Source organism: Chroicocephalus ridibundus, chromosome 24 (assembly GCF_963924245.1).
Source record: "Chroicocephalus ridibundus chromosome 24, bChrRid1.1, whole genome shotgun sequence".
Lineage (NCBI taxonomy): Eukaryota > Metazoa > Chordata > Aves > Charadriiformes > Laridae > Chroicocephalus > Chroicocephalus ridibundus.
The window spans coordinates 3014623-3028349 of NC_086307.1; the positions used below are offsets into that span (position 1 = coordinate 3014623).

A 13727-nucleotide genomic window follows, 5' to 3' on the forward strand; every position below is an offset into this window, starting at 1 on the left:
GTTAAGCGCTCCTACATCTACGCTCACATTCTTCTCATTGACTGCTTATTAAAAATAGATTAAAACGTTTCTCTTGAATAGATTTTTGTAAAATCCTATTGGTGACAAAGCCCTGGGTTTGTGCCCTTTATAGCATTCAGAAGGGAAAATGCATTTTTCCCTGTGACAAGTTGTAGCTATTTAAAAGTTTAGGTTTGGTTTTTTTTTTTTTTTCTCCTCAGGATGGGGTTACATGCAAGATTTATTATTTGTATAAGCGATTAATCTATTTATATGCATGTGCTGGTTTTATGGGTAACATGTAAAATTTATATGGCTGCACTTTGCAACATAATATCTTGTATGAAGTTGACTTCAGTGATTGTATTTTGCAGATTTTGTTAGAGGCAGCGAGCAGAGCCTGTATTTAGTAGGGTTATCAGGGTTAACAGAATTTGGTGATGTATTTAAAGGTTGTAAGAGGTTATCTTCAAAAGTTTTTGGAGCCTTTTGTAAAACATTTTACCTTTTGTAAAGGTAGATGTTACCCGTGCGTCAACAGCGTGATTTGAGTTGCTGAGGCACAAGTACGTCACGCATCCTCTTGGCACAGGTGAGGATCTGAAAGGCCAAGTGTCACTAAAGTGGCCTTTTAGTTCTTACACACAAATGAACTCGAGGTATGGCTTGACGTTTGGCTTCACGGTCGTTTGAGCGACTTACCGGGGGAAGTCCTTTACAGAAACTAACTGCTGAGAATACCAGGGTCACGTTGGTGCTGTGTAAACCGTGCACACAGTCACGTGTAGAATGTTCTCATGTCTGCTGCAAAGAGAAGAATCAACAAAAGTGTAGTACATCTACAAGAGGCTCTTTTGTTTACTGTGGTAAGCTTCCAAGCATTTTTCAGTGTCCCAGTCTTGAGAAGCCTTTGAGAACTCATTTTGCTGACCCTGGATAGTGCCATTTTCAGCAGAAATGGTAATGATAAGTTACCGTATGTGTGTTGTTTTGTTTTTTTTTCCTGTGGGGAACGGGGGTCTTAGGCTGACGTTAATCTGGTGACACCTCCTTTTCATTGGTCACCCCCTGCCCACGCACACAAGAAAACTGAACTCTGTCCTTAGCTCACCCAGTTTGGTGATGCATCACATATGGCATCTAAGATTACTGCCCGTAATACACAGGCCCAGACGGGTGAATCGAGGACAGTGGGTCATCTGCAACTATGAAACGCTACTGTAAGAAAAAGAGATTCTTCAGTATAGTTTCAGGAGTTGGATTTATTGTTTAAAGGTAAAACAACAAAAAAATTATAAAGGCCTAAGGCACAGAGTAAGCGACTGGTGGTAAAGTGCACCTTGTGACCTTAAATGACACCGAGCCAGACCGCTGCTGTGTGGCAGTCTGGACACCACCATGTGCGCAGGGTAGACCCTGCCACTGAAACCCAATTGTGAATGGCATTCTTTGGAAATAATAAATGTTGAGATTAAAATAGTTTTAATTTGGTAAAGCAACATTCGTAAGCCTTGAGAAAAGATTTTCGAAACTGTGGAACAGAGTCCCCACAGTGCTGGAGCCAAGTGGGCTTGTACTGTGTATATAAATTAATCTGGAGCTGATCTGTCTGCGAAACTTTCAGTGCTGAAGCTGTAGCAGTATAATGCTTGCGCTTAACAAACAGAGCTTTGTAACACTTGCTGGTTTTTTCAGTAGCCTATTCATGTTCTTAATGGGAACAGAACGGTGCTGTTAAAGGGAAACTGCAGAGCACAAACCTGTTCTGTTTGTTTTTCTTACTGTTTGGTTTGGGGAGGGGGGTGACATATGGAGTGAGTAAGGCTTTATGTCTTTCAAGAAATCGGTGGCTTTTCTGGAAGACTGTATAGTTTGTAGGCCTTGGTATTGTCTTCAAGGAGGAAACCTGATATACAGCTTCACCAGAAGGAAGGAGGAGGGAATCTTTGAAGCTGCATCATCATTTGGCCTCAAACAGAAAGAGGCAATTGTCTAAACTTGTTTCAAACATAGTTTTTGTGCTGAAGTTGTAGCCAAAGAGTGTTAGTGCAAGACCATTTAACAGGTATAGTCTGTTTGAACACTCGGCCTTAGAACAAAGGTGTAAATGTGTCCTGGTCTGAGGGCCAAAACCACGACAAAATGTTGTCTTTTGGGTTGCTGGAGCCTGGGATTGAGGGTGTCCTAGCTTTAAGCCTCGGTAAAACCATCGCGGGGTAGGGGTATCTAGAAGCTGCCAGTCCTCTAGGAAATGGAAGCCAGTGTCTAACTACAAAATAAGTAAGTGGTGACAACATTCATTACAGAAGTGCTGAAATTATTGGTTTGATGTCTGTTTTCTGCCTAGGCCATAGCTGAGAGTCTTTAAGTACTAAAGTGCATACCTTCCTCGTTTTGGGTTTCCCGAACATGCCACTAATGCTTCCAAATGCACTTGAAAGACCTTATCTGGAAGTGGCACGCAACAAAAGAACAGTTTGGACTTTCAGCTACACTTACGGGTTTCGGTATCTCCAGTTTTGTGTCTACTTCTGGTCAAGGACAGGAAATCCAAAATCAAGCTCTGCAAAATCAGGCTTTACGCTGTATTCTGTCAGAGTGAGTTCCAGGTGATGAAGCTACCGGGAGGCATTGTCTGTCATATGTGCCTGGAGATGAAGCAGGGGAGTAGGCAAGAAAGGCAAAGTCATCAAGGTAATTAATAGGTGAGACCTGAGGTGAGACTCATTAATAGTGAGACCTGAAAAGCAAAATCAATGGTGATAATAGAATTTATTTCCTTATTTTTGTTATAATCTTGTTAGAGTATTTGCTGTTAAATAAAGACAATAGCTATCTGTGTTTTGAGGCTAGTTTCCATGATTCTATGTTTGCATAAACTGCTAGAAACATCGACATATTTCCTTCTAAAAGCATACAATCATTTTTTAAAAATGCATATGAACTGCTTTCAAATTTGAACCTTTTGCTGGATACAGTCAAGTGTTTGGAGGCTTTGTTGGGGAGATGCTGTGCACTACGTGATCATTTTCCTTAATTTCTCCACTGTAGTAATTATGGTTTTGTTAGACAGTAAATGATTCAGTGTTCTCATTCCATGGGGGGAAGGGGAGCAAGGATGTTGAAAGAGGAGTATTGTCTGAGCGTAGCAGGATTAGCTGGTGTTACCACCTTGCACTGATTGAGCGCCACTGTTTAGAATAGATCATCAACTCTAATTGCTGAAAAGCAGCCTGGCGTCACAGGGCGGTGAGGCTCCTGAAGTTTCAGGCTTCTCTGTTGCATGATTTGAATATAGGTGTAGCATCCAGGCGGATCAGGTGTAGTTCCCTGGACTTCCCACGTTTGCTGGAAGCCCCCATCCCTCTGTCATTGCCCAGGTTGTCTGTTCTCTTGCGCTCTCAGTGGTCAGAACATCCAGATTGGATTTGCGTGATGAAGGTCCATTCTCATTTCCTCTCAAGAAATCAGGAGAATCATACGGAAAAGGAATCTCAGGATCCATTTTTTGCATTTTTCCAGGGAATTCTGTTTCTCAAACGTACACCTGTTGAATCACCAACAAGCAGGGCCTCTTGGATTTCATCACGGAGGTGTCTGCAGTCAGGATTATTGTCCAGGCATTCCAAGTGAGGAAAAATTGTTGCTCCTTGATTGAACTTGTCTGCAAACCATAAATCCAGAGTTATTTCCTACTCTGAAGCCACAGACGGTCATCTCTTGTGTATTTGCAAGACCTGTCTTGAAAAGTAGGAGAACCGTCAGAAGAAAGAAAAGATTAAATGGGGGGAGGAGAGGGGAGCAGTGTGGTGGTCTATAGCGAGATGAGGAGTTACTGCAGCGATGCAAGACGGTGCCAGCCTCCTGCCGGAGAACCTCTGCTGTGCGGCTGGGGCTGGCCCACCAAACGCTTTGCAAATGAGCAGGGAAACGGAGCTGGTGACTCCACAGGAGAAAACTTCTCATGTCTTGGGATGAGTTACCCTTTGTGAGTAGTGCTTGTGGTAGCAGAGCTGTGCATTGGTCGGGATGGAAAAACTGAGTTTGGGTAGCAGTGTGAGGAAAATGGTAGCGCGTGGAGCTGATGAACTGGACTGTGGTGGGCTGTATTTCCACTTCAGGCTGTTCTAATGTCCTGGTTATCTGTGGAGGGTGAAGACATGACTGCACCTCAGCTGGTGGTTGCTGTCACTGCAGCAGAGGTGTCGGGGAAGGAGAGCCTGTTCCTCCGCTGCATCAGCCACCACCAGCTTCGCTCACTCTCATGTGTCCTTAAAAAAAAAAACCCACAACCACAAACAAATCCCTAAAGATCCTGACATTGCATTTTGAGACACGAGGAAAGATCAGGACATACAAGAATTGTAAGGTTGTATATGGTGAAAGGGTCTTGATTGAAAAGAGACTGAAGCTTTGCTTTCTTTTGACAGAAATCCCGTTTCCTTACAGGGCCTCCTCAGCGTGTGGAGGCACAACCAGCACTGGCTTAGGATATAGATAAATATAGACTACAACTGAACAGAAACAGTTGTAGCTGGGTGAGGGCCAAAAGAATGTCACAGCAGTAAGTGTTTTTGTTTGTCATTTCTTTCCTAGGAATGAACAAACACTAGCACCATTTTAAAGCTAAATTGTCATCTCTCATTTGCTTTGCTAATGCTTCCTTTGTAGCGCTGTGTCTTGCATCTGTGTCGAGAGGGGTTGTGGTTCTTAGGCTGTTGTTTCAGCTAACTGGAAGAATGTAGCACACCAAATGTCAAAGTGTTGAATTTATGGAAACGGGGTTGATGATTTACCGGGTTTATGTAGTAGGAGTGAATGGTTCTTGAGATCGCAGTCCTATTGTCTTGGTTCTCTTCCTGTTGCTGTAATTTACGATATTTGGTGAGGAAGTCCGCATTTATGTTCAGCTCTAGCCATTTCCATTTCCTGTACATCAGCAGAAAAGGAATAGGGTGAAAGAAAATTTCTTTCTTAGTGAATCTTTGGTTTCTGTCTCAGTGGACTGATACCAAACTTGGACTATGTATGACCAGAGAGAAGAGGCTTTGTAGAATAAAATTGTTCTACTCATGCAGCCTGTTAAAGGGACACTTGCTTCCTAGGCTTGAGACATCAATTTGGGCATAACTGCTGTGGTTGTAGTAATCGGATTATAATTTTATTGAGATGATTTTACGCCTGTCACCCGTGCCTACGCACAGGCTTTTCTTCTGAGAGCTTTAGTCCCTGTGTCTTGCCGGAGCTTCATTTCAGTTAATGGTATTCTGTTTCTAACCTGCTAAATAAAGACCTCTAATTTATCTGTTTCTTCTAAACTTTTTGGTCTCTACTGCCTAGTTCCACTTCACTAGGGCTAGTCTAAAAATCTAAGCGTTACACTTTCTAATCCTATAGGCAGGTGCTTCAGACTGTCAACCTGTTTGTCAAAATAATGGTCAATTTTTTATTATTATAATTTTATTTTATTTTTAAACAAACTCTGCTTGGAAATTCCGCAGTGGGAAGACACAGTGCTGTGGGGAGGTCCCAGGAATTTATCACCCTTATCTCTGTTGCTTGAATTTTACTAGTTGGAACTTTCCTGCTCTTGCCAAGTAGCATTAGGCTTTTTGATTTTATTTTTTTATTAGCTTATGGTCAGAGAATCCTTTTTTTCAGGCAATATTGTAAATGATCTGCATCGCGTGATAGTGAAGGTTGCAAATAAGGCTTTGGCCTGAGTTACCTTCTTGTTTTTCAGTCGTATCTCACCTCAGCTTCAGATTTCTGAACGCAGATCTGTGAACCATAGTGCTCCGTTCCTGTGAGGATGCGCTTGGTTTATTGGTAGGATATTAGTGTGGAGCAAGTGATGACAGAGAATGCGATGCTGCTAGTACTTAAATTGGGTGTACTGGTTTTGTTTGTAATGTACTGGTATTCCTTATTAATTCCAACAATTTTCTGTGGCAAATGTTTCATTATATATAGCGTGTAACCACCAATGTCAAGAGTCCAATTAAATGTTGTGGAGAAATTAATCACAAAATAACAAGCTACAAACAAATCTGTGGGTTGGCTTATAAGGGAAAATCCCTCCCCCTTTCTGTGCAGGTTTGTTTTTCCTGAAGTGGCAGTCGCCCCGCTCTATTTGTTACCCAAATGAACAAAGGTGGGGAATTAAAACTGCCTCTGAAAACGGAGAGGCAAATCTCAGAAAAGCTGCTGGATTTTGTAGCTCATGCAGTGGATCGAAATGTTACCCTTTTGGCGTGCGCTCTTTGCATAGCTCTTTTTTGAAGGTGTACTTTTCTTACGCTGCCAGCATACCTTTCTCGTGAGCTGGATTAATTTAACTGAGCTATGTATTGCAATCAAGCATTAAAATTAATGCTTTGGTTGGCATTTCACTGCTTCATGGGCTTTCTAATTTTCAGCTGCTGGATTTGTTTGGACTTGTTGGGGCCTGACTCAACTATAGTGTTAGAGGAGTGAGATAAAATTTTGTGTGCAAACGCACACCCTCCGCTAAGCAGCATAAGTCCCATTTCGGCTCCGAAACTCTCAGTGTAGGCGAGTCAAGTGACACTGGCATTTGACTGTCCGGCACAAAGGAGCAAAACCCATTCCCTTTCCAGGCATTTCAGTGCTGCAAAACCACCTTTATCACCAAAATGGCCAGTTCACCGGACTGTTTTCGCAGAGGTGCTGGTTGTGTTGGGAGGCTTAGAGCTAAACCCTTTAATCACCTTTTCTGATGTGGCCCCGCAGATCAGGCTGGAGGTGTCTGGCAGAAGGATGCTGTGCGGCAGCAAATGCAGTGCCCTGTGCTGCTCAGCGTCTAATACTCTGTTGCCTTACAATAATCAGGCTCACGGCAAAGAAAACATGCCATTTGCGATCACTAGTTTCTTGTAATATAAATATGGGCTTAATTTAACTTGAGCAGTAATACCAAATAGTTCTGGTTTCTTATTGCTACGTGTTTGATCACTTCCAATCTTTCGGCCCCAAGAGATAAGAGGTTACAAGTGCAGGTCAGGCTACAAAAGGGCTTGAAATGCTGCAGGGCTTTTTGTTTTAATCCCTCCAAGGTTCCAGTCTTTCTTGTGGTTCTGATGCAATGTGAGAAATTAAAACAAAAGACAGCAGCCAGATGGTAGATCTCCAGGATCAGACAGATTAGTTTTTTAAAAAAGGGAAAAGTTTACTAATACTTATTCTCTTCTGGAGTTTTTGCTTCTGTGGAGCTCAAGTGTCTCTCTTCTGTGTGCTTCTACCAGTAGGCAAACAGTGGAAATACAGCTACTACTAGGTTAAAAAAAAACAAAAAAAAACCCAAACAACACAACCCCCTGGTTTGCTTTCACTCAATATCAAATAGACATGATTAAAAGTCTGGTTTTCTGGCTCATAGGGTGTGCTTCTTGGGCAGTAGTGTTGAAGTTGGCTCTGTTCATCCTTGCCTCAGTTTTCGGAGGTGCCCTAAACAGCTCCTGCAGTGGGGTCGCATTATTTGCTGAAAGCTGTTCTAAATTTGATTAGTTTAAGAGGAGACTCTGAGTTTGTACTTTCCCGTTGCCCGGTTGTTTGGGAATTATTCCATTTTGTTAGCCTAGGTTGGCTTTGTGGTTACAGAATATTTTCATGCACTCCGAGTTTCCCTTTTTAGGTTTTCGTTGCTTTGATATTCCATTTAGATAGCTGTTCTCATTCAAAGTGTTGCATTTAAATAGTGTATAGTGTATATCTCTGATCCCAAGGGAAACTACAGAAGTTCTGTGATATGGAGGCTTTGAAACTATAATGTACTCACTCCTATTTGGTTTCAGGTTTTCTTCTTCATGTGCGTTGCTTTGTTCGGGTGGAACCTTCACATCACTGAAAAGCAGACAGACCTGAAAAATGAGGACATGGTTAAATGAGTGTTCTTTTCTTGATTTTAGGGGACATCACACAAAAGGGGTATGAGAAGAAGAGAGCAAAGCTTCTGGCTCCATATCTTCCACAAACCCAAGGTAGGTGCTTGCTTAGCTGCCATAAGAATTTTGCATGGCCTTGACACTAAAGGGATCTGTGGAGTGGCTGTGGAGTGGAGCGCTGAGATTTCACTTGCCAACTCTGAACTGTTCTGTTTCGTATGTTTCCTCAGCTGTCTAATAATTACACTGTGGGGGTTGCATGGATGCCATGGCGGTATTTTGCCTCTAGTTTGCTTGTTCATATTGAACTCGAGGGATTCCTGGTAGTTCCAGAGCTGTTTGGTGGGTCTCTGTACAGTGCTGTGTATTTCAACACTTGGTATGCCCTGTCTTTATCTCCCACATACATAAATCACGTCCTGCTCCCTTGCCAGCTGAAAACTCAAGGGCTTTGAATCAATGTGAGGTGCAAGGTCTTCAAGAATCATTCTGGAAACTTTCTTAAAAATGGCCTAACTGCAGGGTTGGTCTGTACAGCATCCTTTCCGCCATCTTAATTCCTTGTTGGAGAAACATTACAGTTTTCGTAATTTGTTGGTTTATTTCACCAGAGCAGCTGAATTCATGTACTTCATTTACATCTGTTTCTTTTGGTTCAAAGATCCTTAGCGGTAGAGCTGATTGTAGTAGGATAATTATATATAATTGTAAACTGAAGGACACGGCTGAAAGTATGCCCAATAATTATTACGGAGATGCTTACCCAAAATAATTGCACTACTGATACGCCGAGATGCTTAACCATTAAGAAGTAATATATCTGGCTCTGAGCAGTCTGGGGAGTGAATGGGTATGACAGCAGTCATGACTGGACTTATTGTCATTTACTGAGACTGAACTACTGCCAAAAAAATTAAGGAAAGAATGAAGGCTAAAAGTGCATTTATTGACCATCAGCACTGCGTCCGCTGAGGAGAGATCGTATGGGGGTTTTCTGCTGAAATTACAGGAGTTCAATTCAGGCAATTGCTTGAGGAACATAAAAGGTCTCTGCCACTCTCATGCGGCAGCTTCTAGACTCTGCCGCTCCAAAACGCTGGATGGTTGCAGCCCTGCTCTCTTCCGTCCCAGTTGTTTCTCAACTTTGTTTTGCTTTGTATTCAACAAAAGCTGGTGCCTGTTCTCTTGTCCGAGACTTACTGCCGTAGTGGGTGCTTTATACGGAACGGAATCGTGTGTTCTGTCTGAGCTAACATACGAAAGGTAGCAAGACAAGCAGAAATTGGGTTTTAGCCCTCAAATTTGAGATTTTGTTACAGACAACTGAGTACAGAGGACTGACTCCCTGAACAGGGTGTGATAGGAATCTCTGACAGCTAGGTTGCTTACCTTTGCATCAAATCTGTTTCTGATATTTAAAGAAACCGAAAAGTAATATACATGACTAATCCCTCCTTATGGTCTTTCTAAGTAGATATTTGTTAATCAGGTTTTACAGTCTCTCAGTCCAACGTGTGTGTATACCAGTGGAGATCTTGAGCCTTAGGAGGAAACATGGGCTCCTTTCCTATCCTTCTTGGCAGACTTGTCCTGGAGTCCAGCGGAGGCTGAAGCTCTACAAGCTGCTTTTCATCTGACGACACGATCTTGTGCCCCTCATGCCTTTGCACGCGTGTTTGGTTTGTTTCAGAAAATGTTGTTTAATTAGGAGGAAAAAAAAAGTGTTTGGCAAGACTGTTTGTGGCCCTGCTATTTTAATTGTCACGCTTTTCAAGGCTGGAGAATGAGCTGAAGTTCAGGAAGAGACACAGGCTGATAGGAGGTCACCAATTAAGATAGCATTTTCCCTGCCCTTCTGGCTCAGCCCTCCAGCTCTTTATATATCTTAGATCCAGCTGCCCCTATATCTGGGAATCTCCTGTTGTAAAAATCCTGCTGAAGTCATGCGTGAGGGATTCAGAATCAGGTCACCTTGTTAATGAGCAGAAAATGAATTTAGTCCACGACCAAAAAAAAAAAATATTTACTCCTGGCATTTAGTGCATTGCATTTCTCAAAGCAGCTTCCTGATGTTAGCTAATGTATTGTCTCCACTTCATCGATGTGAAATGAGACGAAGGTAGGTACGATGACATGTCAGGGCATGTCAGCATTATAATTTGGGAGATTCTTATTGCTAAATCTGTGCTCCATTCACATTGCCTCTGGGAGCTTGCCTCATTGCTTTAGAGTTACGGCAACGATGTTAATTACCTAAAGATACATGTTTTCCTGGTGCAACATCCATTTTTGTAAATGGGACTCACTGAGGCGATGGGGCTGCGATCCCGGAATCGTTGCTCCCCTGTTAAGTGCTGGCTGCTGCACAAAAAGGCTCTGAAGGAAGTGTTTTGAGCAGCTTCCCAGGCTGCGCGTGTGAAGTAACGCTGCCGATTTCACTGGCACCGGGACCACAGCGGGGAGGCCAGGCACGCTTATTCCACTTTACGCTGCTGGCTAACCACCTGCGACAGAGGAGCCGGCTGCCCCGCTCTCCTCATCCTTCCTGCCTTTGGGAAGTGTCGAACTGGAGCTAAACCCCGAGTTGCCCTCTGGAATGGGCTGGGCTCTCACTGCTTTGAGATGTTGCTTTTCTTGGAGTAACGCTGACATTTTCAAGTCACCCTCAGAGTCATTTGTGAGGACCGGGTATTTTTATACCTATTTCAAAAGATGCGATACAATGCAATTTTTTTGCAAAACGCTTTTTGGATGGACAGATGAACTGCTCTGCTCCTAAGAGGCAGAGTAACTAACTCACTATCTCTTGAAACTAGTTTTTGCTGCAGACTACAGGCAAAGCTCTGCCTAGGGAAAGGGCTCCTGCCCTTATTAGTTGCTGCAAATCTGGAAAGGCATTTACAACTTTATAGTTCAAACAATGCAGACGCAGGAATGCCTTCTGCCAAAATTAGCAGCCCTTGCACACAGACTGTTGGCAGAGTACGCTTCTTGCTATTTAAGATAATGCATTCGGTTCCTCTGCTAATGTGTAAAGGAAATTATATTCATTAAGCACTGATTCACTGTCAGAACCTTTTTCTGTAACTGCTGGAGTGCTCTTGCTCCTCTTTTCTATTCTCATGATGATGGGAAAAAAAGGAAAAAATTAAAAATTATAAACAAGCAAAGGGAACGTTGGAGTACTTACTGATTTTATTGAAAAGGTAAGAGGAATGTGATCCGGTGGGTTTTGTATTCCAGTACCTCAGGGAGAGGTGTTGGAAGACAGGAGCAAATATGCTTGTAAACCTGTTGAGATTGATAACATTTGAAGCTAATTTAATTGATCTGTGAATTTTAGCTGTTAACGTATGTTTTGTTTTTTCTGCTTCGTGTTATTTGTGGACAGCACAAGGTGGGAACGTTATAGATTGTGTTACTTTAGTGTTTCATTTCTTTGAATCATGGCACTTTGGAAAAGAAACGTTTCTTCTTTGCTTCCCGCGTGGGCTGTTGTGTATTTCCTGTCTCGGGAGAGTCCTTCCTGCCACCCCGTGTGCTGTGGGCTCCGGTAACCCAGCGGAACTCTACTGTAGGAAAGTTTGGCTTGTTTTTTTTTCTTTCTTTGCCCCGTCTGTCTGTCAGCATCGTGTTAGTTCAAATGGGAGCTAATGTGGAACAGTAACCAGTGATAAAACAGCTTTGTCTAAACCTGTAAATCATGCACACGCGCTCCGGCTTAGTGTTGTTTAGAGAGTTTCACCCGTTTACAAGATCTGACTTGCAGCTACCACAAATGGGGAATTATTTTCTTCCTTATCCAGTCTGAGGGGTATCACAATTCCAAATGAAGCTTATCTAGGAACTAAATTTCTCCATCTTTGAAGTAATATCCAGGACTAAATCAATGAAGCACCTGAATTCTTCCTTCGTGTCTTGCACAAGGCAGAATTGAGATGCTGGTAGCTCCGGTGAAAGTGTCTGTGAATCTCCTAAACGTGGCGAGTTCTGAGGGCTGGCAGGCAGCGGCCGTCGCATGAAGCCTGTGCGGCCGTGCTGCTGCTGAGCGGGGCTGTCCCTGCGTCCTGGAAGTGCTCCTCGGGCTGACTTGGAAACCCTGGATACTTGAGTTTGTTATTTAGATGATTTTTACAGGCACGCAGCTTGAAAAAATCATCTTGTTATAAGGAATAGCCAGTGCAACACTAGCACTTCTGTTCAATTCTGTATGCAAAACAGCAGAATAACAGGTTTGCCTGCTGCTTTTCTTCTGCCAGATGAATCTAGCACTTACTGTCCTTGTTATTAATGTAAACACATATCCCTGTTGATCATACATGATGCTTATAATGATTCTTTTAATCTAAAGATCTTTTTACGAAAAAAAGCTCTGAATGTTTAAACCGTTGAACCTCTTCCTTCAACAAAACGCAGGGATCGCAAAGCAGTCAGTTCTGCCTAAAAACTAAGGACAATTTAAAAATCCATAACAGCTTCCAAAAGCAAATCTAAAATAATGTATTTTTCATGTCCCTGTAGATTCGAATCCTGCAGCAGAAACTGCGGCTCCAGCAGGATTATTGTAAAGGGAATGCTAAAGAAGTCACCTGTCACCTGCCAGGCTTAGCTCACTTATGTTGCTTTGTTGTATAACCATGTGTGATTTACTGAAGCTATACGCTTTTTCCCTCATCTGCTTGAATGCTTTGTTAGGCTACTGTAACGTGTTATTGTGTCATAGCAAAATATTTAAACAAAGAGCTTGCTCTTGGTGTGTCATGTCACTTAGAGACACATTTGATCCCTTTGTAAATGGAATGTCATGTTTGCCTTGTGATGCCCTGCAGAGCAGATGAGACGCTTTTGCAAGACTTACATGAGAGAACTGAATATGAATTTAATAATTCGTTTAAAATAGTATTAAATCTGCTGCTGACATCTAGTGGGTACTTGAATTCGTAAATACTCAAATGATCAGAAAACATTAAGCTTTTCTTCTCAGTCTTGTCTTTGGATCAAAATAAAACTCTCTCGGTTTTGATGAAGGCAAATATATGCTACAAAGGCGTTAAGCGAGTTATCAATGAAGGGTGTTCCAGAATGACGGGAAGGGGATGCAAACACTGATTCTTTTGGATGTGGGTAAACTGAGGTTTTGAATTGAAAATCTTGCTGTGAAGTCCAGGTCTTCCAGTGACCAGGTCCTGCACCTACACCACTAAAAGGTCTCTTTTCCTTTTCCATTCTATTTCTTGTGCTGCCAGCGTCTTTGTAAAGGTGATGGTTGTTTTGATAAGCAAATACAGAACTCTGTGTTATATGTTGTGATGCCCAAAAAATACCAGTGAAAATGGGGAATAGCTGTTTGTCTCGCTAGTATGGTTTGAGAATCTCTGGCTAGCAGGGTATCTTCTTTCTGACTAGAAAGAAAGGGTCTGATTTTTTTGGCATGATAGTTTAAAGAGTCATTAATATATAAGCTCCGTAGCTTGCCTCCGTTGAATGTTGATATCACAAACAGAACTAGTAAAAATTTGAGGAAGAGGTGAAAAGTTTTGAAAAGGATCCCAGGCCAAAGAGTAAAGCTAAGGGTTAAGAGAGAACTTCTTCCAGGAGCACATTGCCCCTGTGTTCTTGTTTTATTTTTTTTTTCCAAAGCATATAATGCTGAGCTAAATGGATAGTTAGCTTGCTGTAACATTGAATTAATACTCTGCTCTTTAGGATGTTGGAAGGTGCAGGAGGTGGTTGAAGACTTCTATAACTAGTTGGATGTGATTTGCTGGTATTGTAAGTTCCCTGAGCTTGAGGCGCCTGCCTTGAGTTGTTTACCTAAAACCA

The 13727-nt window shown here is 42.3% G+C and overlaps 1 protein-coding gene across 3 annotated transcripts in view; it reads left to right on the forward strand.

Annotated features, from left to right (window-relative positions):
* Positions 1-13727, forward strand: part of DIP2B (disco interacting protein 2 homolog B) — a 69677-nt gene that overhangs the window by 21925 nt on the left and 34025 nt on the right. For all 3 annotated transcript variants that reach the window (XM_063358949.1, XM_063358950.1, XM_063358951.1), the window contains exon 2: positions 7929-8000. In XM_063358949.1, coding sequence (XP_063215019.1) covers positions 7929-8000 — 72 coding nt within the window. The remainder of the gene's footprint in view (positions 1-7928; positions 8001-13727) is intronic.